At 41.9% G+C, this 27,107-nt stretch overlaps 1 protein-coding gene across 1 annotated transcript; it reads left to right on the forward strand.

The window, feature by feature from the left end:
- LOC106563750 (reticulon-3-B) lies at positions 1 to 26,916 on the forward strand. The gene is made up of 7 exons (XM_014129588.3): positions 1 to 354; positions 22,413 to 22,620; positions 22,771 to 22,909; positions 23,600 to 23,669; positions 24,851 to 24,897; positions 24,976 to 25,034; positions 25,826 to 26,916. Exons 1-7 carry the CDS (start codon positions 276 to 278, stop codon positions 25,872 to 25,874), a joined length of 651 nt encoding a protein of 216 aa, XP_013985063.1. The 5' UTR covers positions 1 to 275; the 3' UTR covers positions 25,875 to 26,916.
- Positions 26,917 to 27,107: the final 191 nt, after the last annotated feature.

Raw genomic sequence — 27,107 nt, forward strand, 5'->3', positions numbered from 1 at the left:
TGTATAAATATGCGGTAAAGGTAATGGTACTGACTAGACCATATTGAGACCACACCTTTATAGCCAAGCCCCCCTTCGTGGTGAAGGCACGTCCGTCGTTGTGCTCCGAAACATCATTTTCAAGGCGTCAAACAGGCTTGAGGAGTCAATTTAGCATCAGTCATCTGTTAAAAATCCGAAAGAATTTTAAACATAACATATTAGCTAACTACGCACTTCGATTTTACAACGTTTATTTTGATTGTCTCGTTGTCTGGGTAGAAATCGTCCCAAAAATGGCAGATCCGATGACACAGTCTGGACAGATCTCGTCCTCTCTGAACGCTTCATCGACAAAAGAAACTACATATTCCGGTAGGAAAATCATTTTTTGGAATAGTTTTATTTTGAATGCAAACATTTTGACCGTAAAAGCTCGAGCTCAGCTCAACCACACTCGTATGCAATTCATGTTCAAACAATTGATGTCGTGGGGGGTTTACGTGTGTGTGAATGCTAACGATGCCTCAGAGCGATTTGATCACATGTTGAACAGGACTCATGTTGGCTAACGTTAGCTAGTTATTGGTTTATTATATTCTAGGTAACGTTAGTCCCTCTATGCTGGTTAGCAGTGTTGTGAACTGCCCATACCATAAAGCAATTGTTTGGATAATTTGGTAGCTAGCAAAGGCCGAAGACCAGAGAAAACCTTTTGTATTTTTGAGTAGCTCCGTAGCCCACAATAGGTCGTTTGTTCACCGAGTTGATCTCTGACCAACGTTATGTAGCCACGGTATTATCAGTGTATTATCAGTGTAGGGACATACCGAGGATCCCGGGTAGCAACGACCGCGAGCACATGGCCCTATTTGAATGCGTTTAAAATGGTTCTAATCACACTGACAATGATTGGACCAAGGAAGGCATGGTTGCTTTCATTAATCAAACCAACCTTGTCAGCTCAGTGGTTTCGTCAAGAAAATGTAAGTGGTGAGCCAAGAAACGATGTTTCTTGTATATACGGTAAAACCTTATGACATTCTTTTTGGCATCTTCAATTCTTGCACATTTTTCTCATTAGTAAATTTCAACACTGTATGCTCAAGGCAAATTTGCTGAACTCCTAAACCAGTCAGAACTCCTGTACATACCCCTCGTCATGAAGTTGGCCAATGTCCTGCTTTTATCTAAATATAAAACCCGAGCTGATGACAGAAATAAGATAAATATCAGCCTCTATGCCTTTTCCCCTCATGCCCTATGCCTCTCCTCTGATCAGCTCGACTGCACCTGAAATATGCAGCATGTAATGTGACTAGTCTTGATCGTATGTAGAGGTAACTCTCTTGACCGCTTAGCCAATTTATTGAAAGCTAGCCAGTATTACAGGGGAGAGGCTATATGGACAGGCCTGGTGCCCAAATGGATGGCGTGTGTCATGCAGCCGTGTGGAGACGATTAGGATCAGTCAGTCGTTCTGATCAGCCCTTCCAGCTAGAACTACTGGCACCAGCAGCCGCATGGCACTAGTTACGTGGAAAAGTAAGTGATGTTTATTTTGATGGGCGAGGGAGAAATACCTTGTAGTAAGCATCTGGATGTCACTGTGATGGTCTACTGCTCAATGGAGAGAGTTTGCGCTGCAAATCCTGGGGCACAGTGTCCTTCGCTCCGCATTAAGGGGAGGGAAGTAGCTAAGATGGTGTAGCCGATATCAGGCCAGGATGACGGCTAAAGCACTTTTTGTAGTACATTAGGTGACAATCACAACTACGGGATTAACGTCTATCTTAAACTTTTTTGTAAAACTATTATTCCTACAAAATGACTGATTCTGTACAGTCCCAATTTTGGCAGACAAGTTTCAAAATCACTCTGAAGTTTCTAGGCACAGGCATAACTAACTAGCTGGGAAGGGGTCATCAGGAGGACTAACTGAACCAAATTCATTCTTCTCCACTCGACTCTTGCTTCAAATGTCATCATTTTGGGCACCAGGCATGTCCATGCAGTCTCTCCCATGTTACAGTTTGACTAGCCTAGCCAGCTATTGTGAAAGGCCATTTGGCTGCTTCAGAAGCTAAAAACAGCTTGGCAAAATGTACACAATGTGCTCTACAATAAGATTGTCAGCTTTTGATTTCCACTTACTATGACTGAGTGTGAGGCATGTGTTCCATAATGTATGTTTCATGCATATACATTTGAACAAAGATCATCATCATTTTAGTGTTTTGCCACTTATGGAGTACGGAGACAAATGGTAAATGTGTTGCTCAGTATTTGAAGGATAGTGTAAATATAGGTAGGTTACACTAAATATAGTGCTGTGGGGGGAGAAATCATACAATGTTGCAGTCCAGAAATAAACGCTTTTCCAACTATGCCAAAAGCCATCAACGCATGCTTCTGAATCCAGGCTGTATCACATCCGGCCGTGACTGGGAGTCCCATAGGGCGGTGCACAATTGGCCCAGCGTTGTCCGGGTTTGGCCAGGGTAGGCCGTCCATTGTAAATAAGAATTTGTTCTTAACTGACTTGCCTAGCTAAATAAAGGTTACACACACCACACTGACCAAAAAGTTATTTTGTTGGCATTTACGCATGTCCCCATTTATCAGTAAAACAAAACCTATTTCTTTCACTTACTTGCTGTGCTGTTTGTTCAGTCGTTTCATTCTCAACCACGATTTCTCATACTATGGAATGCCGTTTGGGTCTTTGTGTGTCAAATAACACTATTTGGCGTGTCAACTAACACTATTTGGCCAGAGGTCGACCGATTAATCGGAATGGCCGATTTCACGTTTTCATAACAATCGGTATTTTTTGCCACCGATTAGCCGTTTTTGTTTTTACATTTTTTCCATAATTAAAAAAAAAAAAATGTTTTAGTCCTTTTTGTTTTTTAATTAAAATAATTTTTACACCTTTATTTAACTAGGCAAGTCAGATTAAGAACACATTCTTATTTTCAATGACAGCCTAGGAACGGGGGTTAACTGCCTTGTTCAGGGGGGATTTGGGGATTTGTTTTTGCAACCTTCTGGTTACTAGTCCAACGCTCTAACCACCTGCCTTACATTGCACTCCATGAGGAGCCTGTATGGCAGGCTGACTACCCATTACACGAGGGCAGCAAGAAGCCAAGGTAAGTTGCTAGCTAGCATTAAACTTATCTTATAAAAAACCATCAATCTTAACATAATCACTAGTTAACTACACATGGTTGATATTGCTAGTTTATCTAGCGTGTCCTGCGTTGCATATAATCGATGCAGTGCCTGTTAATTTCTCATCAAATCACAGCCTACTTCGACAAACGGGTGATTTAACAAGCGCATTTGCGAAAAAAGCACTGTCGTTGCACCAATGTACCTAACCATAAACATCAATGCCTTTCGTTAAAATCAATACACAAGTATATATTTTTAAACCTGCATATTTAGTGAATATTGCCTGCTAACATGAAATTGTCACTGCTCTTGCGTTCATTGCCTGGCTCGTTGCGAACTAATTTGCCAGAATTTTATGAAACTATGACATACCATTGCAGGTTGTGCAATGTAACAGGAATATTTAGACTTAGGGATGCCACCCGTTAGATAAAATACGGACCGGTTCCGTATTTCACTGAAAGGAAAAACGTTTTGTTTTCGAGATGATAGTTTCCGGATTCGACCATATTAATGACCTAAGGCTCGTATTTCTGTGTTATAATTAAGTCTATGATTTGATAGAGCAGTCTGAGCGGTGGTAGGCACCAGCAGGCTCGTAAGCATTCATTCAAACAGCACTTTCGTGCGTTTTTCCAGCAGCTCTTCGCAATGCGTTGCGCTGTTTATGACTTCAAGCCTGTCAACTCCCAAGATTAGGCTGGTGTAACCGATGTGAAATGGCTAGCTAGTTAGCTGGGTGAGCGCTAATAGCGTTTCAAACGTCACTCGCTCTGAGACTTGGAGTAGTTGTTCCCCTTGCTCTACATGGGTAACGCTGCTTCGAGGGTGGCTGTTGTCGACGTGTTCCTGGTTCGAGCGAGGAGAGGGACGGAAGCTATACTGTTACACTGGCAATACTAAAGTGCCTATAAGAACATCCAATAGTCGAAGGTATATGAAATACAAATGGTATAGAGAAATTTCTGAGCAAGGAACTTAAACGTTAGCTTTCTTACATGGCACATATTGCTCTTTTACTTTCTTCTCCAACACTTTGTTTTTGCATTATTTAAACCAAATTGAACATGTTTCATTATTTAATAGTGACGGCAGGGCTAGTTCAAACTGCAGTAGGATGGTTCTTCTCACAAGAGCGAATCAGCTGAGTCCATGCTTGGTGAATAGCACTTAGTTGATCTCTGGGAGCAGGACACAGGAGAGGAGAGTTAAATAGATCGTAGAGAAAAGAAATAATCACACACAACATCTGAGCAAAGGATTGTAGTTTGAGCCAGAAATGAACATCCTGTCAGTCTAAAACAAACTACAACCAGGCTACTAGAATCAGGAGAGAGGCAGGGTGCTCTGCATCCTACTGCAACTAGGCCTATTGACAGGGATAATGTGGCATTTGTTATTTGTCAGTATGAATGAAGTTAGTGAGTCCTGCCTTGATGACTGTATTAGCTTTACACTACTTGTCCTATAGATTTTTGCAGTCTTAAATTATTACTTGGAATAATGATAGCTAAAGCTCCCTGTCCCATAATGACATGCAAGTAGTGATAAAGCTATTTGCTCCTGCTAGCTAGCAACAGGTCTACATATTTTTTATTTAATTTATTTAACCAGGTAGGCAAGTTGCGAGCATGTTCTGATTTACAATTGCGACCTGGCCAAGATGAAGCAAAGCAGTTCGACAACATACAACACAGAGTTACACATGGAGTAAAACAAACATACAGTAGAAAATACGTCTATATACAATTAGAGCAAATGAGGTGAGATAAGGGAGGTAAAGGCAAAAAAGGCCATGGTGGCAAAGTAAATACAATATAGCAAGTAAAACACTGGAATGGTAGATTTGTAGTAGAAGAAAGTAGAAATAAATAATGGGGAGCAAAATAAATAAATACAGTAGGGGAAGAGGTAGTTGTTTGGGCTAAATTATAGATGGGCTATGTACAGGTGCAGTGATCTGTGAGCTGCTCTGACAGCTGGTGCTTAAAGCTAGTGAGGGAGATAAGTGTTTCCAGTTTCAGAGATTTTTGTAGTTTGTTCCAGTCATTTGGCAGCAGAGAACTGGAAGGAGAGTCGGCCAAAGGAGGAATTGGCTTTGGGGGTGACCAGAGATATACCTGCTGGAGCGCGTGCTACAGGTGGGTGCTGCTATGGTAACCAGTGAGCGGAGATAAGGCGGGACTTTACCTAGCAGGGTCTTGTAGATGACCTGGAGCCAGTGGGTTTGGCGACGATTATGAAGCGAAGGCCAGCCAACTAGTGTACAGGTCGCAGTGGTGGGTAGTAGATGGGGCTTTGGTGACAAAATGGATGGCACTGTGATAGACTGCATCCAGTTTGTTGAGTAGGGTATTAAAGGCTATTTTGTAAATGACATCGCCGAAGTCGAGGATCGATAGGATGGTCAGTTTTACGAGGGTATGTTTGGCAGCATGAGTGAAGGATGCTTTGTTGTGAACTAGGAAGCCAATTCTAGATTTAACTTTGGATTGGAGATGTTTGATGCGAGTCTGGAAGGAGAGTTTACAGTCTAACCAGACACCTAGGTATTTGTAGTTGTCCACATATTCTAAGTCAGAACCGTCCAGAGTAGTGATGCTGGACAGGCGGGCAGGTGCAGGCAGCGATCGGTTGAAGAGCATGCATTTAGTTTTACTTGTATTTAGGAGCAGTTGGAGGCCACGGAAGGAGAGTTGTATGGCATTGAAGCTCGTCTGGAGGGTTGGTAAGTGTCCAAAGAAGGGCCAGAAGTATACAGAATGGTGTCGTCTGCGTAGAGGTGGATCAGAGACTCACCAGCAGCAAGAGCGACATCATTGATGTATACAGAGAAGAGTTGGCCCAAGAATTGAACCCTGTGGCACCCCCATAGAGACTGCCAGAGGTCCGGACAACAGGCCCTCCGATTTGACACACTGAACTCTGTCTGAGAAGTAGTTGGTGAACCAGTCGACGCAATCATTTGAGAAACCAAGGCTCTTGAGTCTGCCGATGTGGTGATTGACAGAGTCGAAAGCTTTGGCCAGGTCAATGAATACGGCAGCACAGTATTGTTTCTTATCGATGGCGGTTACGATATCGTTTAGGACCTTGAGCGTGGCTGAGGTGCACCCATGACTAGCTCTGAACCCAGATTGCATAGCGGAGAAGGTGCGGTGGGATTCGAAACGGTCGGTAATCTGTTTGTTGACTTGGCTTTCGAAGACCTTAGAAATGCAGGGTAGGATGGATATAGGTCTGTAGCAATTTGGGTCAAGAGTGTCCCCTCCTTTGAAGAGGGGGATGACGGCAGCTGCTTTCCAATCTATGGGAATCTCAGACGACACGAAAGAGAGGTTGAACAGGCTAGTAATACGGGTTGCAATAATTTTGGCAGATAATTTTAGAAAGGGTCCTGATTGTCTAGCCCGGCTGATTTGTAGGGGTCCAGATTTTGCGGGCATCAAGCTTGGATTGTAGGATGGCTGGGGTGTTAACCTCTATGGGCTAGGTGGGACGCTAGCGTGCCACCCGTGGTGCACTCCATCAACAGCAGGTGCATTTCAAGAGCGGCAAATTTGAATCCAAATAAATGTCAAAATTCAAATTTTTCAAACATACAACTATTTTACACCCTTTGAAAGATAAACATCTCCTTAATCTAACCACGTTTTACGATTTCAAAAAGGCTTTACAACGAAAGCAAAACATTAGATTATATCAGCAGAGTACCCAGCCAGAAATAATCAGACACCCATTTTTCAAGCTAGCATATAATGTCACAAAAACCCGAACCACAGCTAAATGCAGCACTAACCTTTGATCTTCATCAGATGACAACCCTAGAACATTATGTTATACAATACATGCATGTTTTGTTCAATCAAGTTCATATTTATATCAAAAACCAGCTTTTTACATTAGCATGTGACTAGCATTCCCACCGAACACTGCCGGTGAATTTACTAAATTACTCACGATAAACGTTCACAAAAAGCATAACAATTATTTTAAGAATTATAGATACAGAACTCCTCTATGCACTCGAGATGTCCGATTTTTAAAATAGCTTTTCGGTGAAAGCACATTTTGCAATATTCTAAGTAGATAGCCCGGCATCACAGGGCTAGCTATTTAGACACCCAGCAAGTTTAGCACTCACCAAAATCAGATTTACTAAAGTCACATTTACTATAAGAAAAATGTTATTACCTTTGCTGTTCTTCGTCAGAATGCACTCCCAGGACTTCTACTTCAATAACAAATGTTGGTTTGGTCCCAAATAATCCATCGTTATATCCAAATAGCGGCGTTTTGTTCGTGCGTTCAAGACACTATCCGAAAGGGTAAATAAGAGTGACGAGCATGGCGCATTTCGTGACAAATTCAAAATATTCCATTACTGTACTTCGAAGCATGTCAACCGCTGTTTAAAATAAATTTTTATGCCATTTTTCTCGTTTAAAAAAAGGATAATATTCCGACCGGGAAAGCGTGTATACGTACAAAGAGAGAAAATAAAAACATCTCGTGCCTGAGTCTGAGAGTACTCTGACCAGCCACTATCCAAACGAGATAATGTGTTTCAGCCTGGGGCTGCCTCGATATCATTCAGCTTTTTCCCGGGCTCTGAGAGCCTATGGGAGCCGTAGGAAGTGTCACGTTACAGCAAAAGATCCTCAGTCTTCAATAAACGGAGACAAGAAGAACAAGATCTTGTCAAAGAGGGCACTTCCTGGAATCTTCTCAGGTTTTTGCCTGCCATATGAGTTCTGTTATACTCACAGACACCATTCAAACAGTTTTAGAAACTTTAGGGTGTTTTCTATCCAAAGCCAATAATTATATGCATATTCTAGTTACTGGGCAGGAGTAGTAACCAGATTAAATCGGGTATGTTTTTTTTATCCGGCCGTGTCAATACTGCCCCCTAGCCCTAAAAGGTTAAGGTTCCCATTTAAGCCCGGTGTGTTCCCATTTAAGCATGGTATGCTTTCAAACACAAGGACATTGTGATATCCCTAATATTCAATGATCATGTGTATAAATAGTTTAATTTCAAAGGGCTCGTTTACAAGGATTCGCGCATGTTCGTTCATCCACCCACAATATATGTCGGGCCTCCAAACAGTGGTGAATGGAAATAGACATCTGTTAGACAACACCAAAAAGTGTACCCCCACTATGTATTTTGCCGGGATGCTGTACTGGACCGCCTTTCACCCCTGGAGTAAAGTCATACCATATAAAACAAAGTTTTGGTACAATTTTATAAATGCGGACAGAATTTCTTCATTAGGCGTGGTGGTATCTTTCTGTGTGAATTATTTGTATTTTTGTATGTGAAATATGGTCAGTGGAAATGCTTTTATGCACAAATATTGATATAATAACCATATCGTAAATTTGGGAGTCATGCGACGATATGGCGTGTGGTCCTCCCACGACTTGAAAAGCATGCAGTTTATTAGACTACAGATTATATAATTCATGGACTTCACAGAGTGGTGAATGTTCAGTGATGAGCTCGATGCTGCTTTCCAATAAATATCTGAGGGTCTTATTCTGGTGACCTGATTGATGCTTGGCAACCGTTTTCTGACAAAAAAAATATTCTTGCTCTTAGCCATAGTAATCTCATGTAGGCTAGCCTACCCGCACATTATCTGCAAGCTGTAGGCTAGAGCACACGTGCCAAGACCAGAATAGGCACATTTGCTATTTAATGTAATATTTATTTTTATTTTTTTTGACAACTATCGGGAAATAGTTTAAAATACGATGGAAACAGATTGAACTTGAGAACTTTATTCGGTATATGAGAACTTAATAGGAGAAGTACATTTTTGCGTGCACTGTCATCACGCACTGGTTTTTATCTGCAACAAGTCCATTTTGTGGAAACTAGGGTTGCACATTTTGGGGAATATTTAGGGGTGTAAACTTTCCGTGGGAATATATGGGAATTAATATTACCTCACATTTAAATGTAGAGGTTTTTTGCATTGGAAATAAACTCAGCAAAAAAAGAAACATCCTCTCACTGTCAACTGTTTTATTTTCAGCAAACTTAACATGTGTAAATATTTGTATGAACATATGATTCAACAACTGAGACAAACTGAACAAGTTCCACAGACATGTGACTAATAGAAATGGAATAATGTATCCCTGAACAAAAGGGGGGGGGGGGGTCAAAATCAAAAGTAACAGTGAGTATCTGGTGTGGCCACCAGCTGTATTAAGATTTGCCAGTTCTTGCTGTGAGATGTTACCCCACTCTTCCACCAAGGCATCTGCAAGTTCCTGGACATTTCTGGGGGGAATGGCCCTCGCCCTCACCCTCTGATCCAACAGGATCCGGGCACTTCGCTGGCCATGGCAGAGCACTGACATTCCTGTCTTGCAGGAAATCACGCACAGAACGAGCAGTACTGTATGGCTGGCAGCATGTCCAGATGAGCCTGCAGGAAGGGTACCACATGAGGGAGGAGGATGTCTTCCCTGTAACGCCCAGCGTTGACATTGCCTGCAATGACAACAAGCTCAGTCCAATGATACTGTGACACACCGCCCCAGAACATGACGGACCCTCCACCTCCAAATTGATCCCGCTCCAGAGTACAGGCCTCGGTGTAACGCTCATTCCTTTGACAATAAATGCGAATTCGACCATCACCCCTGGTGAGACAACCTGCGACTCGTCAGCGAAGAGCACTTTTTGCCAGTCCTGTCTGGTCCAGCGATGGTGGGTTTATGCCCGTCGGCGACGTTGTTGCTGCTGATGTCTGGTGAGGACCTGCCTTACAACAGGCCTTACAAGCCCTCAGTCCAGCCTCTCTCCGCCTATTGCGGAGAGTCTGAGCACTGATGGAGGGACGGTGTGTACCTGTCCCGCAGGTGTGATGTTCGGATGTACCGATCCTGTGCAAGTGTTACACGTGGTCTGCCACTGCGAGGACGATCAGCTGTAGCGCTGTCTTAGGCGTCTCACAGTACGGACATTGCAATTTATTGCCCTGGCCACATCTGCAGTCATGCCTCCTTGCAGCATGCCTAAGGCACGTTCACCCAGATGAGCAGGGACCCTGGGCATCTTTATTTTGGTGTTTATCAGTCTGTAGAAAGGCCTCTTTAGTGTCCTAAGGTCACAGTTATGAAAACTTAATTGCCTACCATCTGTAAGCTGTTAGTGTCTTAATGACTGTTCCACAGGTGCATGTTCATTAATTGTTTATGGTTCATTGAACAAGCATGGGAAATGGTGTTTAAACCCTTTACAATGAAGATCTTGTAAGTTATTTGGGTTTTTATGAATTATCTTTGAAAGACAGCGTCTTGAAAAAGGGACATTTCTTTTTTGCTGAGTTTATTTACCATATCATATGGAGACAAACATAAACCTTTTACCTTTGTGTTAAGTAGACATAATTGCAAATTTATTAAATCCTTCCAATAGAAATAAAAACGATTTAGTTACGAATTGAACTTTTTAATTGAGTTGACTCTTCACATGGGATGACTTCACTGAACAACAAAAGGGAATATTGAATGAGCCCCAATGATCCATCGCATCTCCCCAAAAAAACATTTTCAACATGCATCTGTAAAATGATAGTCTAGAAACTAAAGCTTTGGTTGTCTTCCTCTCAGGCTTCCATGTCTTCTCCCTGGACCTCCTCAATGTCCACACCTCTTGAACATCAGACTTTTGAGGCCTCATCTTCACTCACTTTCCAACCTTGTTGAGGATGGCTTGTTGTCAGGCTCAAAAAGCCTCACATTTGCCCAGATGGCCACCAATTGTTCAACCCTTGTATTGGTCAGTCTGTTGCGTGCTTTTATGTGTTCCCAAACAAGGACCAGTTGCGCTCTGAGGCAGCTGATGTTGGTGGGATTTGTAGGATGATGGAGGCAACAGGGGTAATACTCGGATCCACAAAGTCCCTTCCACCAGGTGGCTGATGAGATATGTTGGCACGACTGCCATATTGCATCTCTATCCCAAAACCCTTGCTTGGAAGTGTACTTCGCCAGACTGGCAAGAACCATGCCCTCATCCAGGCCAAGGTGGCGAGACATGGTAGTGATGACACCATAGGCCTTGTTGATCTCTGCACCAGACAGGATGCTCTTGCCAGCATACTTGGGCTCCAACATGTACACTGCGGCATGTATGGTCTTCAGGTAGAAGTCTTCATGCTTTTTATGTGTTTCAGAACTGCAGTTTCTTCTGCTTGGAGCAACAGTGAAGTGGGCAGGGCAGTACGGCTTTCTTCTCTTACATCTGCAAGCAATCTGAACATCAGACAGGATGGCATTGTCTCCCTCAATCCGTGCAATGGCTACTGCTATAGGTTTCAGGCTGCTTACCACTCTCTCCCAAAATGCATAATCCAGGAGGATCCTCTTGATGCGGCTGTCCATATCAGCTGACTGATATGGCCATTTCTTGAAGAGACTCCTTCCCCTCCAGGAGACTGTCAAACATAACACCAGTGAGGGTAGGACTCCTCCACTTTAGACAATGCTGCGAACATGAAAGCTGCTTGGTCTGTCACCAGTGCAAAACCTTCTGTGGTCTTAGGTCATTACAGATGAGCTGAAGGCAGTCATCAATGTAGAGACTGGTGTGTCTGTTGTCCCTTGTGTCTGCTCTTGTAGAATACAAGATGTAGTTCATTATTCCTTGCCCATGAACATTCGACCACCCATCAGAGGTGATTGCAATACAGTATGCTTTCTCTATGATTTGCTTGACCTTCACTTGAACTCTGTTGAACTCTGCATCCAGCAAATGAGTAGCTAAAGCATGTCTGGTTGGAAGAGTGTATGTTGGGCGAAGAACATTCAGAAATCTCTTCCAATACACATTGCATGTGAGCCTCAGAGGTGAACCAGTTGCATACACCGCTCGAGCAAGACGTTCATCAGCATTTCTGACTACCTTCCTCCATTGAGTCCAAAAAAACTTCTGATTCCAGGAGGACCATGAGCTGTTGCTATCGATAAGGTGTCTGATTCATCATTTTCACCTCGAATAGAAGTAGAGGGACTTTGGTCAGAGGTTGCTTGTTGTGAGCGCTTATGGAACTTTATGCACTTGGCCAGATGATTCTGCATCTTTGTTGCATTCTTCACAGAATTTGGCACAGCATTTGCAAATGTACACAGCTTTTCCTTCTACATTAGCTGCAGTGAAATGTCTCAACACATCAGATAGTGCCTGTGGCAACTTCCTGTGACGATTAGGAAACAATGAGTAAAAAAAAAAATACAATTCCATGTACAGATAAATACTTAAGCAGTTAGAGTAAACAACTCCTTTTGTAAGCTAAATGTTTTAAAATGAAACGTATGGAAACGGGTGAATTAACACTCCTCGGTTAGCAGGCTCAAGCAAGCTAAAACCCACATGGTAGCAAAAACTAACTAGCAGAAGTTGTTAACAAGTTAGAATTGATTTAAACAAACTTTGCTGTAGGCTACTATTTACTAGTAAACAAAAAATCATGTCATATAAAATATATTCACCCCACCCAGTATTGTAATGAAAACTTACCAGAAAGCATGTAGTCCTTGGCTCAGACAGTGTAGTAGTGTGGGCTCAATAGCATCTTATTACTGTGCAAGATCTTGAGAATCAGCTGTACATGTGATGGAAGAGTGCACTGCACATGTGATGGAAGAATGCACTGTGCATGCAGAGGGTTGCAATTCCATCGAATTGGGGATAGTTTAACCTGTTGGGTCTAGGGGGCAGCATTTGCACGTCTGGATAAAAAAAATGTACCCGATTTAATCTGGTTACTAATCCTACCCAGTAACTAGAATATGCATATACTTATTATATATGGATAGAAAACACTCTAAAGTTTCCAAAACTGTTTGAATGGTGTCTGTGAGTATAACAGAACTCATTTGGCAGGCAAAACCCTGAGACATTTTCTGACAGGAAGTGGATACCTGATGTGTTGTATTGACTTTAAAGCTATCCCATTGAAAGACACAGGGGTTTAGGAATATTTTGGCACTTCCTATTGCTTCCACTAGATGTCACCAGCCTTTACAAAGTGTTTTGAGTCTTCTGGAGGGAGATCTGACCGAACAAGAGCCATGGAACGGTGATGTCCCATTAGACACCTGGCGCGCTACTTCATGTTGGGTACCCTCGTTCCAATACGTTATAAAAGGCTATGCATTCGTCCACCTTGAATATTATTCATGTTCTGGTTAAAAAAGGCCCTAATGATTTATGCTATACAACGTTTGACATGTTTGAACGAACGGAAATATATTTTTTCCCCTCGTTCATGACGAGAAGTCCGGCTGGCTTACATCATGTGCTAACGAGACGGAGATTTTTGGACATAAATGATGAGCTTTTTTGAACAAAACTACATTCGTTATGGACCTGTGATACCTGGAAGTGACATCTGATGAAGAGAATCAAAGGTAATGGATTATTTACATAGTATTTTCGATTTTAGATCTCCCCAACATGACGTCTAGTCTGTATCGCAACGCGTATTTTTCTGGGCACAGTGCTCAGATTATTGCAAAGTGTGATTTCCCAGTAAGGTTATTTTTAAATCTGGCAAGTTGATTGCGTTCAAAAGATGTAAATCTATAATTCTTTAAATGACAATATAATATTTTAACAATGTTTTCTAATTTTAATTATTTAATTTCTGACGCTGACTTGACTGCCGGTTATTGGAGGGAAACGATTTCCTCAACATCAATGCCATAGTAAAACGCTGTTTTTGTATATAAATATGAACTTGATAGAACTAAAAATGCATGCATTGTCTAACATAATGTCCTAGGAGTGTCATCTGATGGAGATTGTAAAAGGTTAGTGTATCATTTTAGCTGGTTTTATGGTTTTGGTGACCCTGTCTTTGACTTGACAAAACATTACACACAACTCTTGTAAATGTACTGTCCTAACATACTCTAAATTTATGCTTTCGCCGTAAAACCTTTTTGAAATCGTAAAACGTGGTTAGATTAAGGAGATGTTTATCTTTCAAATGGTGTAACATAGTTGTATTTTTGAAAAATTTGAATTTTGACATTTATTTGGATTCAAATTTGCCGCTCTTGAAATGCACCTGCTGTTGATGGAGTGCACCACAGGTGGCACGCTAGCGTCCCACCTAGCCCCAAGAGGTTAACCAAAATATGCCACAAGACCTAGAATTGCCTTGTGTATCCCACAAAAAAAGGTTCACTATTATACGCTAACTTGTTTGATGAATTTAAGCCAAAGTTCAGAAGTTTCAGGGATTAACTTCCCATGGAAAATTTCAGGGAATTTACCAGGTCATTTCTGACACTTTGCAACCCTAGTGGAAACGCACCAATGGTGGGACAATGTGTTTATCTTCTTAATGTGGATTTTAGAATATTCACATGGAAACCCAGCTATTGATGTAGCCTAGTGCTTCCTGAACTGGCATCAAGTTAACCTCTCTAGGATAGGTGGCACCAAATTGTCCCACCTACATAACAGCCAGTGTAATCCCGTGGCGCGTTATTCAAAAACCTTAGAAATGCAAAAACTTGGAGACACGTGATGCAGCGGAGCTGAACAGACGTTGACAAACGAGCTCTTGAAATTTATCCTATTATTACCTAAATAACAACGTTGAAACAATATTCTAACATCGGCTGATAAATTGTCAAATACTTACCTTCCCAAAGAGCCATGGACCTCCGACCGAGAGGCAAGAAGGACGACCAAAACGTCGTTGAATCCCAAGACAACGTTAACGCCACAGCTAGCAAGTCTAGCATTAGCCCTCATATCTCAGACGACGGTTCCAGACTATTGCTCTCGGCAGCCTCGCAAGACATGCTGGCTACCCTCCTCCGGGAAATTCAGGATGGTAACAAAGGTCTATCTATGAAAATTGACAAGAAATCGGCTGAACTCCATTCTTCCTTCGACCTGAAATCCTCCATGAATGATCTCCTTCTGAGAACGAGGCCGAGATGCGCATTAGCACAGTTGAGGACACCGTCACTCGACATGACCAGGTTCTGATAGAACTGCAGAAGGATAATGCCTACCTCAAAAACAAAGTAGACCAGATGGAGAACCAGAGCAGACGCAGTAATATCCATGTGGTGGGATTGAAAGAGGACAGCGAGGGCCGTGACCCGGTCCGCTTCTTCACTCAATGGATCCCGGATGTCCTAGGCATAATCAACTTCACCAAGCCGCTGGAAATCGAACGCGCCCACAGAACATCAGCGCCGAAACCCCGGCCAGAGGAGCCCCCACGTGCCGTTCTGGTCAGGTTCCTCCGTTTCCAAGACAGAGAGAAGATACTGCAACTTGCAAGAGCCAAAGGGGACATCACCTTCGATGGCAAGAGGGTCAGCCTTTTCCCGGATATGAGTGCCGATCTCGCCAGACGTCGCAAGCAGTTCAGACCTGCCGCCAAAGCACTGAAGGAGAAGAACATCACCGGCTACCTCATCCACCCTGCGCGGATGAAAGTTCAGTACAAAGGCCGATGCCATATCTTCAACACACCGGGAGAAGTATTCACTTTCCTCGAACCGAACCGCGACGAAAAACGGTCTCTCTGGGGGATAAGATCCAATCTGTTTGTTTTCTCTTATCTGGACTGATCTGCTGATATCGGATCCGTCTACCCCGCTATCCGGTCGCTATAATTGTATTTGTACATTTTCAACTAACCGTTTTTCCCCGGGGTGAGTTCTATTACATTTACAGGAGACTATATTTTGGTTTAGTCAATATCCACTGGACGAAGCAATAAGTGGGTTTAGGCCCACCGCTTCCCCCCCATTTATGTTTCTCCTCTCCCGAAAAGAGACTCAAGCAGCCCTTACCGTGGGCAGTAATTATTCAGCCATAAATGCCTATTCACAATGTTTTCAATTTAGAGAGCTCGCAGGTTTTAGTTTACGCCAAGGTTTAGCTAGTAAGAGTAAGGTGGAAAGCGAGCAGCAACGTATCTCTACAAGTGTATTCATGTTTGATTGTTGGGATTGTTGTTTTAGTCTGACAATCGGGGTGGGTGGGTTTTTTTTCCCCTTTTTTTTCCATGTTTATTGTTGTTTCCTTCCTAAAGAGGCACATAGGTCACTTCTGTGTTCAAACCAAAGTTGAAACATTTCCTGACTATTTACATATGAGAGATTTCCATTTGGTTACATATTTCAAACCCAACCTATGCTTAATCCACTAAAATATGTCACATTCAACGTAAAAGGCCTTAACAGCCCGATTTAAAAGGAAAAGAGTCTATACATACCTTAAGAAGGCCGATATTGTGTTCCTACAAGAAACACATCTTACAGCCAGCGAACACAAGAAATTGAAGAGGGAATGGGTAGGACAAGTTTTTGCGTCCTCTTTTAACTCCAAAGCAAGAGGAACTGCAATTTTGATAAGTAGACACATCCACTTCTGCGTCAACAACACCATCTCTGATCCCTCGGGCAGGTTTGTTTTGGTGCAGGGGCATATGTTTTCAGAGTCTTGGACCCTGCTGAATATTTATGCTCCTAACTTCGATGACCATATGTTTATACAGAATGTCTTCCTTCAGGTCGCTCAAGCACCACCAGGATGGCTACTGGATGGAGGAGATCTACATTTTTGTTTAGATACAGTCCTTGATAGGTCCTCGGATAAACTCTCCCTTCTTACCAAAGCCGCCAAGCTCACCATGTCATTCATGAAAGATCTTAATTTACTAGACATCTGGAGACAGTTGCACCCACAAGATAGGGACTACTCTTTTTATTCACACCCACACAAGACACACACACGCATAGATAATTTTTTACTATCGACCCAACTGTTTCATAGTGTTAGATATCGAGTATCTCCCCAGATTGCTTAGCGACCATTCTCCTCTGGTATTATCAATCTCCATTCCTAACAAGGTAAACGGAGCATATAGATGGAGACTAAATCCTACACTCCTAAAGCAACCAGAATTTTGTGCATTTATCAAAGAGCAGATCAATATTTTTACTTTGACAAACAAACCCTCCGCTCCTGACAGTTTCATTCTTTGGGACACATTGAAAGCCTATCTGAGGGGACAGATCATTTCCTATACTAAAGGGTTGAAGAGAAAATACGGTGCGGAACTGAATGTCCTTGAATCTGAAATCTCTGAGCTGGAAAAAACCTACCAAAGAGGCCCGACTAAAGATCTATATAGGCTTTTGGTAAATAAAAAACTGAAATATAATATTCTGAACACATATCAAGCTGAGAGGGCCATCACTAAATCAAAACAGCGTTATTACGAGCTTGGAGAGAAAGCTCACAAAGTACTGGCATGGCAACTGAAAGCAGAGGAAAGTAAGAGGACAATTAATGCTATAGAAACCCTTACTAATGAGATCTTTCGACCCTACCGAAATTAATAATACCTTTAAGAAATACTATGAAGACCTCTACACTTCCCAATCAAGCGATGATCTGTCGGAGATCGACTCCTTTCTCTCCTCTCTCAACCTCCCATGCCTGTCAGAGGAAGACAGAGAGCGCCTGAGTGAAAACTTCTCTGTTCCTGAATTGGTGGAAGCCATTAAATCCTTACCTTCTAATACATCTCCTGGGGAGGATGGCTTCCGTCCAGAGTTCTATAAAGAATTTAGGGAGCTGTTGGTCCCCTACCTCATGGAGGTACTTAAAAAAGCCGGGGAAGACAACTGCTTTCCAGAGTCTTTCTCTCAAGCAGTGATTACTGTAATCCACAAGAAAGGGAAAAACCCGCTAAAGTGCGCCTCCTATAGACCAATCTTTCTCCTTAACACAGATTGTAAACTGGTCACCAAGATGCTATCTAAGAGACTGGAGTCATGTCTTCCCCTGTTGGTCAACCCAGATCAGACTGGCTTCATAATTAATAGACTGTCCTCCAATAATCTCAGAAGGTTCTTTGATATAATTCACCTTGCTAACAAAAACAAAATACCTAGTGTCGCAGTCTCCCTCGACGCTGAAAAGGCCTTTGATAGGGTTGAATGGCCATACCTCTTTCGCGTCTTGGAAAAGTTTGGTTTAGGTACCGTTTTTGTAAATTTGATAAAATCACTCTACAAATCTCCTAAAGCTAGGATTGCTACCAATGGGATTACTTCCTCCTCTTTCCCTCTCTATAGGGGGAACAGACAAGGTTGCCCAATTAGCCCCCACCTCTTTGCCCTCGCCATCGAACCGTTGGCTGAGGCTATTAGATCGTGCCCGGACATACATGGCTTTGAGGTGGGCCCCCATACCCATAAACTATCACTCTTTGCGGACGACCTTATCTTATTTCTAACAAACCCAGAACACTCCCTCTCTCACTTAAAGATCCTACTACAGTGTTATAGCTCTTTCTCTGGATATAAGGTTAACTTCGATAAAAGCGCAATCTTACCGTTGTCTGTCTTTGACCATCATACCATCAAGCACAAGTTTCCTTTTTGATGGTCGCCTCTGGGCTTCACATATTTGGGCATAATGGTGGATGGTAACCTGAACAACCTCTATAAACTCAATCTGGCCGGCTTGTTGCAGAAGGTGGAGGGTGACCTGTGTAGGTGGATGGACTTGCCTCTCACCCTACTGGGTAGAATCAATGTGATTAAAATGAATATCCTGCCCAGATTCCTTTATTTGTTTCAATCTCTCCCTATCCCTGTGCCCGCAGCATTCTTTTCCTCTCTTGACAAGCTGACCAGACGGTTTATCTGGCATGGCAAAACCCCGAGGGTTAGCCTGGACAAACTGACCCTGGATTACGGTCAAGGGGGCTTAAACCTCCCCAATTTTAGAATGTACTACTGGGCTGCTCAGTCTAGGTTTCTGGCTCAGAGGTTTGACAATGGTCCCTCCCCCTCATGGTTGAACATTGAAAAGCTTGAGATGAATGATGACACAGGGGCAGAATTGTTTTACAAATGGGACAGAAAATCTATAAAAACCATCACAGACAACCCTTTAATCATACATTCTGTCCTGGCATGGTGTAAACTGCATGAGCTGTTCGGACGAGGGGGATTTCTCTCCCCTAAAACCCCTTTATGGAACAATAGATTGATCCCTATGTTTTTCCCGAATAGTAACTTTAGACCATGGTCTGATAAGGGGATCACTCTTCTGGAACACTTATGAGGAGGGAGTTCTTATGTCTTTTGAACAGCTGAAACAGAAATACCACTTGTCTAACAGGGACTTCTTTAGCTACCTACAACTACGAGACTTTATTAGGGTGACTCTCAAGGGACAATGGAACCTACCTAAGATGTCACCTATTGAACAATTCTGCCATGCAGACCAACCACTATTCAAGACCATTTCCCGTGTTTACGATGCTCTAATGTCAGTACTAACACTGCCTGAGCTAGATAAACCCTGACTTAGATGGGAAAAAGATCTGGGTATTGATCTTGATGAGGGCCTGTGGAGTGACCTATGCAGGGATGGTGTTACATCCACATTGAACTCCAGATACAGATTGATCCAGTTTAATTTCCTCCATCAGCTCTATATCACCCCATCTAGACTGCACAAGTTCAACACTGATATCTCCTCCCTATGTTTTAGATGTGGCTCAGATGAAGGAACATTCCTCCATTCCACTTGGCAGTGTTCAAAACTACATGGTTTCTGGCAGGGGGTATGCGATACCATATCCTCAATCCACGGGGTTGCATTCCCTTTAGACCCCGAGGTCTGCCTACTGGGTAACTATACTAACACCAATCTTAGGCAAAGCCATACTATAAAGCTAACAGAAATATTGCTAGCGATTGCCAAGAAATGTATTTCCTTGAAATGGAAATCGGATTCCCCCCTGCCAGTGGCAATGTGGCTATCGGAAGTTAATAGTTGTATCCCACTGGAGAAAATCACTTACTGCTTGAGGAATAAGTTAAAGACATTTTACAGAATTTGGCAACCTTTTATTGACTATATGGAGAATCTCCCCCCACACCACATTGATTGAATCTCTATATAATGTTTCACACGTAATGTATAATATGTAGCTTACAGCAGGTGACCATATGAATCAATGTCTTATTATTATTAATATTTATTTTATTATGATTTATGTATCATGTATTATGTATGCCCGTATATATAATTTTTATGTTTTATTACGCTCGTCTGTTACCGTCACTTTGTCCTTTGTTGTCTAACATATTTTCACTTGTTTTGAATGTTCTTAATTAGAAAATGCAAAAATAAAATATTCAAAAAAAGAAATGCAAAAACTTCAATTTTTCAAACATGACTATTTTACACCATTTTAAAGACAAGACTCTCGTTAATCTAACCACACTGTCCGATTTCAAAAAGGCTTTACAACGAAAGCAAAACATTAGATTATGTCAGCAGAGTACCCAGCCAGAAATAATCAGACACCCATTTTTCAAGCTAGCATATGTCACATAAACCCAAACCACAGCTAAATGCAGCACTAACCTTTGATGATCTTCATCAGATGACAACCCTAGGACATTATGTTATACAATACATGCATGTTTTGTTAAATCAAGTTCATATTTATATCAAAAGCCAGCTTTTTACATTAGCATGTGACTAGCATTCCCACCGAACACTGCCGGTGAATTTACTAAATTACTCACGATAAACGTTCACAAAAAGCATAACAATTATTTTAAGAATTATAGATACAGAACTCCTCTATGCACTCGAGATGTCCGATTTTAAAATAGCTTTTCGGTGAAAGCACATTTTGCAATATTCTCAGTAGATAGCCCGGCATCACCGACTAGCTATTTAGACACCCAGCAAGTTTAGCACTCAGAAAAGTGACATTTACTATAAGAAAAATGTTATTACCTTTGCTGTCTTCGTCAGAATGCACTCCCAGGACTTCTACTTCAATAACAAATGTTGGTTTGGTTCAAAATAATCCATAGTTATATCCAAACAGCGGCGTTTTGTTCGTGCGTTCAAGACACTATCCGAAAGGGTAAATAAGGGTGACGAGCATGGCGCAATTCGTGACAAAAAAATTCAAAATATTCCATTACCGTACTTCGAAGCATGTCAACCGCTGTTTAAAATCCATTTTTATGCCATTTTTCTCATAAAAAAAGCGATAATATTCCGACCGGGAATCTGCATTTAGGTAAACAGAGGAGAGAAAATAAAGCATTCGGTCGACTCGGGCACGCGCCTAAGCCCACAGTACTCTGAGCGGCCACTTGCCAAAAGCGATAATGTGTTTCAGCCAGAGCCTGCCTCGATATCCTTCAGCTTTTTCCCGGGCTCTGAGAGCCTATGGGAGCCGTAGGAAGTGTCACGTTATTGCAAAGATCCTAAATCTTCAATAAAAAGAGCCCAGATGAAACACAACTTGTCAGACAGGCCACTTCCTGCATGGAATCTTCTCAGGTTTTTGCCTGCCATATGAGTTCTGTTATACTCACAGACACCATTCAAACAGTTTTAGAAACTTTAGGGTGTTTTCTATCCAAAGCCAATAATTATATGCATATTCTAGTTACTGGGCAGGAGTAGTAACCAGATTAAATCGGGTATGTTTTTTATCCAGCCTTGTCAATACTGCCCCCTAGCCCTAACAGGTTAACAGATGAGGGGCCATTTTGTGTCGAAGCGTGTGTTTTTGGCACCATTCCTAACAACTTGACACTAGACTACAAAAACCCTGGCTGCAGGCTACAGCCCATTGGGAAAGTGTGAACAACTCCTGAATTAGGACAACTATGAATGAAATGAAGGTCCCCACTAAATTTCACTAGATATGAGACCGTGGACTGGATTACCAATTTTTCAGGATAACCACCAGTTGCGCTCACCCGAAAACTGAGGGAAATAATTTTTCAGTGTTGATTGTGGACTGATGCCCTGGTGCTATGGAGAAGTAGACTAACATGACGTGACCAACTAATGGAGCACTGTCAATTGGTCCAGTTCCTCAAGGAGAAAAGGAGTTGAACATGTCTTCCATTATTTTGAACCCTGAGAAAATCTGAGATCTGTGTCTTGTAACATGGATAATCCTCACAGCCATGACTCATTCAACTAGAATGAACTGCATGTTGACATGATCATGGTCATACCTGAGATCATATGAGGGAAATTGGGTACTTTATGCTCTCAGGTTTCTCATCCAAACTTTCCTTCAGTATTAGGATTTATAAATGACATCTGTGATCATCTGACAGTCAGGTTTGGCTTGAATTAATTCTCTCTCTCTCCTGTTCCATCCTATTTGTCCCTCATCCAGTGATGGAGCTGGTGTACTGGCGGGATCCCAAGAAGTCTGCGGTGGCCTTTGGCATGTCCCTGCTGGTCCTTCTGTCCCTGGCCACCTTCAGCGTCATCAGTGTGTTGTCCTACCTGCTCCTTGCCCTGCTCTGTGTCACAATCACCTTCCGCATCTACAAGTCTGTCATTCAGGCAGTGCAGAAGTCTGGAGAGGGCCACCCCTTCAAGTATGACCGCTCAGCTTGGGATATGTTGGAACATGGGGAAACAAGGATATATATTATTAGAACTGAGTCTACTCGTATTGAACTTGACCCCTTGGAGTCATTGTCTGATTAGATTGTTAGGTGATGACTGTGATGCTTTCTCTCCCACAGGGGTCTGATGGAGCAGGACCTAACTGTTCAGCCTGAGATGTTCCGTAAATATGTGGATGTGTTCCTGACCTATGTGAACCGAGCCGTTAAACAGGTCAGACACTTGCTGCTGGTGGAGGACCTGGTGGACTCACTCAAGGTAACGTTCATCAGGCTATAAGCTACTGCAGTCTGGGAGATTTCCAATGCTATGGTCTTCAATTGGCTCTAAATGATTCATTCTAGAAGTGCTTGATGTAGAATCTTCTGTCAGGCATGTATAGCAAGGGGAGTAGTTTTGTGAATCTCACCAGTTTCATCTACTGGGCTGAATGGTAATGCTCTTGGGTCAAAATTATGGTTTATGTTGACTGGATGGGAAATTGACTTAAAGGTGCTTAGAATTGTAAAAAATAAAAAGTAGTGTTTTGCACACCTTAAGAGCTGTTGGTCTATATAAACTGTGGTCAGTTGTCTTTGGAGATATTTTTTCACAACACTGAAGTCGGTCTCTATTATGTATTGTTACTAAGAAAGCCTGAAAAGTTGTCATGTGGTGGCAGAGAAAGAAATGTCTGGCAGATGTTCAAATGAGGGATTAAGAGTTTATCAGATGAAGGAAGGAGTGGATTACACAGCTGAAGGCAGCTAGTGTGTTTTTCCAACAGTAAGTTCCTATAGAGGCTAAACATTGTGGGACGCTCATATCAAACACATTCAATGTTTGAATAAGAAGATAATAATTCAATTGATCTATAGTGGCCAAGGAAAATGTGGTCCTTATTCTTGTCATGACGTTTATCCATAAGGTGTGGTAGTTTTCTGAAATGTTCTGGTCCCTCTGTTGCAGCTGGCTGGTTTTATGTGGCTGATGACGTATGTGGGAGCTGTCTTCAATGGTATCACAATCCTCATACTGGGTAAGAATCACACTGTCCAGTCTTCCATTTGTCTAATGCTCACAAATGAGTGTTCTGCACCCGGTCACGTAGACACTTGATGTTCTAATAATGCACATCTGCTTTTTTTTACGGTCCTCTAGGAACCTAGACTTCTCATTACATGTCATGTTTTAATAACTATTGGGGCTGTGTAGGTTGTCCTGTGTCAGGGATGGGCAACTGGCTGCCCTCAGATTACACAACAACAAAATTCACTTACCGCTTAAATGTTTTACTCCGTCAGGGTTTCAGCTTAGTTAGAATAGTAGAATACACAAGGTGGAAATGTGCCTGTGCATCTGTGGTGTTTCTCTTATGTCAGTCACTGATAGTCACTCAGTTAGCCCATTGTCAGCTAAACATTTTTACATTTTAAATTATTCTAGCGGTCAGCAATCTAAACTTGTTATCATGGTTGAATTACTGTCTGGGGGGCCCCCCCATTTGCTTTTGTTAGTCAGTCTCACTCAGGTATCATATTAAAAACTGCAATCATTTGTCTCCACCCTATGGCAAAATGCCTAGACTTGCAGGAAACTTGCTTTAAAATGGCCACGTTTTCTCTTCACCCCATGGCAGAATGTGTAGAATTGCTCAAAGTTAACTCAAACATTTCTCCCTGCTGTCAAGAGGTGGGTTCCTAAAATGTTTCGCTCGCGATGTGGGGGTACAAAAAAATAAAATAATGCATGAAATGTATTCACTACTGTAAGTCGCTCTGGATAAGAGCGTCTGCTAAATGACTAAAATGTAAATGTCAAAAATGGGGTGTGTGCACATGTGGGTACTCAGACACGCCAACAGCAGCCCCTCATGAGTTCAGGTTTTTAGGGGGGCACCCCATCAAAGTTGCCCATCCCTGGTCTATGTTCTTGTATTGTACAGATCTGTACTTCTGCCTAAGTAATTGCTCGTTGTGAGGAGCAATCAGACTTACATTTACTCTAAAGATGGGTGGGGAGGGGACAAGGTCTGAACGATGTACAGTAGACATGGTTAAAATTGCCTTGAGGTACAGTAACATATTGCTCTTTAAACAGGTCCATAGTATTCAATGAATACTGTAGCTTTGTTGAAATATCATGTTAGAGGTGTCCCACGCTATCTGGAAACCTCCAGAGATGCATATGTGCCTAACCAGAGTTCACTCTGTTTCTCAGCTGATGTCATCTTATTCAGCACGCCTCCGGTTTATGACAAAAATAAAGTAAGAATGAACTTTGTTTTTACATACAATTACTGTTTGTTATGAACCTGTGTTGTATAACAGTTTGTTCTCTTTCAGACCCAGATTGATAAATACATTGAACTGATTCGCACCAGAGTTGAAGTCACACTTGCAAAGTAAGGGCACCTTTTTCTAACCATCAATATGTAGATGAGGTGAAATCACAGAACTCCCATGTTCTGGTTTTTGGCAATATAATTTCTACATGGCATGCAGGAGCACACATCATCAGTAGCTTCGTCTTGGTTAAACCATCCGAAAGGATTCGTCTTACCAGATGCAGTGTGACCTCTAGTGTAGCAGTATTTAGATGCAGTGTGACCTCTAGTGTAGCAGTATTTAGATGCAGTGTGACCTCTAGTGTAGCAGTATTTAGATGCAGTGTGACCTCTAGTGTAGCAGTATTTAGATGCAGTGTGACCTCTAGTGTAGCAGTATTTAGATGCAGTGTGACCTCTAGTGTAGCAGTATTTAGATGCAGTGTGACCTCTAGTGTAGCAGTATTTAGATGCAGTGTGACCTCTAGTGTAGCAGTATTTAGATGCAGTGTGACCTCTAGTGTAGCAGTATTTAGATGCAGTGTGACCTCTAGTGTAGCAGTATTTAGATGCAGTGTGACCTCTAGTGTAGCAGTATTTAGATGCAGTGTGACCTCTAGTGTAGCAGTATTTAGATGCAGTGTGACCTCTAGTGTAGCAGTATTTAGATGCAGTGTGACCTCTAGTGTAGCAGTATTTAGATGCAGTGTGACCTCTAGTGTAGCAGTATTTAGATGCAGTGTGACCTCTAGTGTAGCAGTATTTAGATGCAGTGTGACCTCTAATGTAGCAGTATTTAGATGCAGTGTGACCTCTAATGTAGCAGTGTATATACATGTGAGAAGTACAGCATTATTTCCCCTTTTCAGGCTTCAAGATAAGCTTCCTGGGGCACTGAAGCGTACCAAAGCAGAGTGATTGTCCATGACCCCTATTCAACAACTGCTCTCTCCCCAATTCTGCAACTCCAGTCCTACCCTTTCAAATGCATTCCCAGCGTCAAACTTGTGGCCAAGTCATCGCTCAATATTCAATGTACCGTAACTAACTTGCATAGGGTGCAATGCTTGTATTTGTTGTTGGAGTCAGCCACGTTCTGAATAACTCAATCTGTACTTGTTACATCCATTTTGTGACTTATAAATGAATGATATGTACCCATTAATTATTGAAGAATATAATGTATAAATGCCTCATGAGCTTAGTTCAACTGTCGTACCCCATCAGAACCTGAAATAAAAACGTATTTTACTCCAATGTTTGTAAACAAAATAAATGGAAACTAACACTATATAGCCTCAAAACATTGGTAGAACTATAATTTTGATATCATGGATTGTTTGTCCTTGCATCCATACCGCTGTCTGACTTTTTGACAGTGGTTACATTTCTCCAACCCCATTTCATCTTTTTAATGAAACGGTGGAAAGCGCTTTGTTTCAACTACTGATTGAGGCTTTAACAGATGATTCCTGATTGAGCCAGGGGGGTTTAAATCAGAACTTTTATTTCAAGGATACAGAATGGTGTATAGCATTTTTACAAAGCAAATGTTTTTTGTTTTTTTTTTAGGGAAAAGTCATTTGTTGGTCTGGTTTGTAAATTGGCATAAAATAAAGTGTTTTTATTTATGAAGGAACTCGAAGCTGGGATCCAGATTAGGTGAAACTGCACCACTGGGTGCCCCAGGTGCATTATGGGTTTTTAAACTGGGCAGAGGAGCATTCTGAATCCTGGTAATAAAGTGACATTCTGCTGTTCTATCATGTGTGCAATGATGTCTGATGGGGAAAAAATGATTATTGTTTGAAGTAATGTCTTTGTTTGGAGGGAGGACTCAATCTTTTCAGCATCAGCTCAGTTCATCCTAAAGACACTTGTTTGCTATCTGCACTGCACTGAGTATTTTGCAAGCAAGTCCTCAAACTTGAAATAAAAATGAAAGAAACCGTCACAACAAGCTGTCACGACTCATTTATCCTGTTTTGTCAGTTTGTGTATGAGCTGGTAAAACCAACAGAATTACCGTATCGGTGTAAAGGATCATACATGATGCAATAGGAGGATTAGATAAGAAAAGGTTGATTGTATAAGTAGGCTATGTATTTTCCTCTGATTATTGAATGAAAAATCTCAGCATTTTTCCATGAC

This window comes from Salmo salar, chromosome 11 (assembly GCF_965601325.2).
Source record: "Salmo salar chromosome 11, fSalSal1, whole genome shotgun sequence".
Classification (NCBI taxonomy): domain Eukaryota; kingdom Metazoa; phylum Chordata; class Actinopteri; order Salmoniformes; family Salmonidae; genus Salmo; species Salmo salar.

Excerpts from the sequence above, each read along its gene's own strand:
- LOC106563750 (XM_014129588.3), top strand. The coding sequence starts at position 276 with ATGGCAGATCCGATGACACAGTCTGGACAGATCTCGTCCTCTCTGAAC. Across the intron at positions 22,910-23,599 it reads ACCTGGTGGACTCACTCAAG|CTGGCTGGTTTTATGTGGCT; the intron begins GTAACGTTCATC and ends CCTCTGTTGCAG. Across the intron at positions 24,898-24,975 it reads CGGTTTATGACAAAAATAAA|ACCCAGATTGATAAATACAT; the intron begins GTAAGAATGAAC and ends GTTCTCTTTCAG.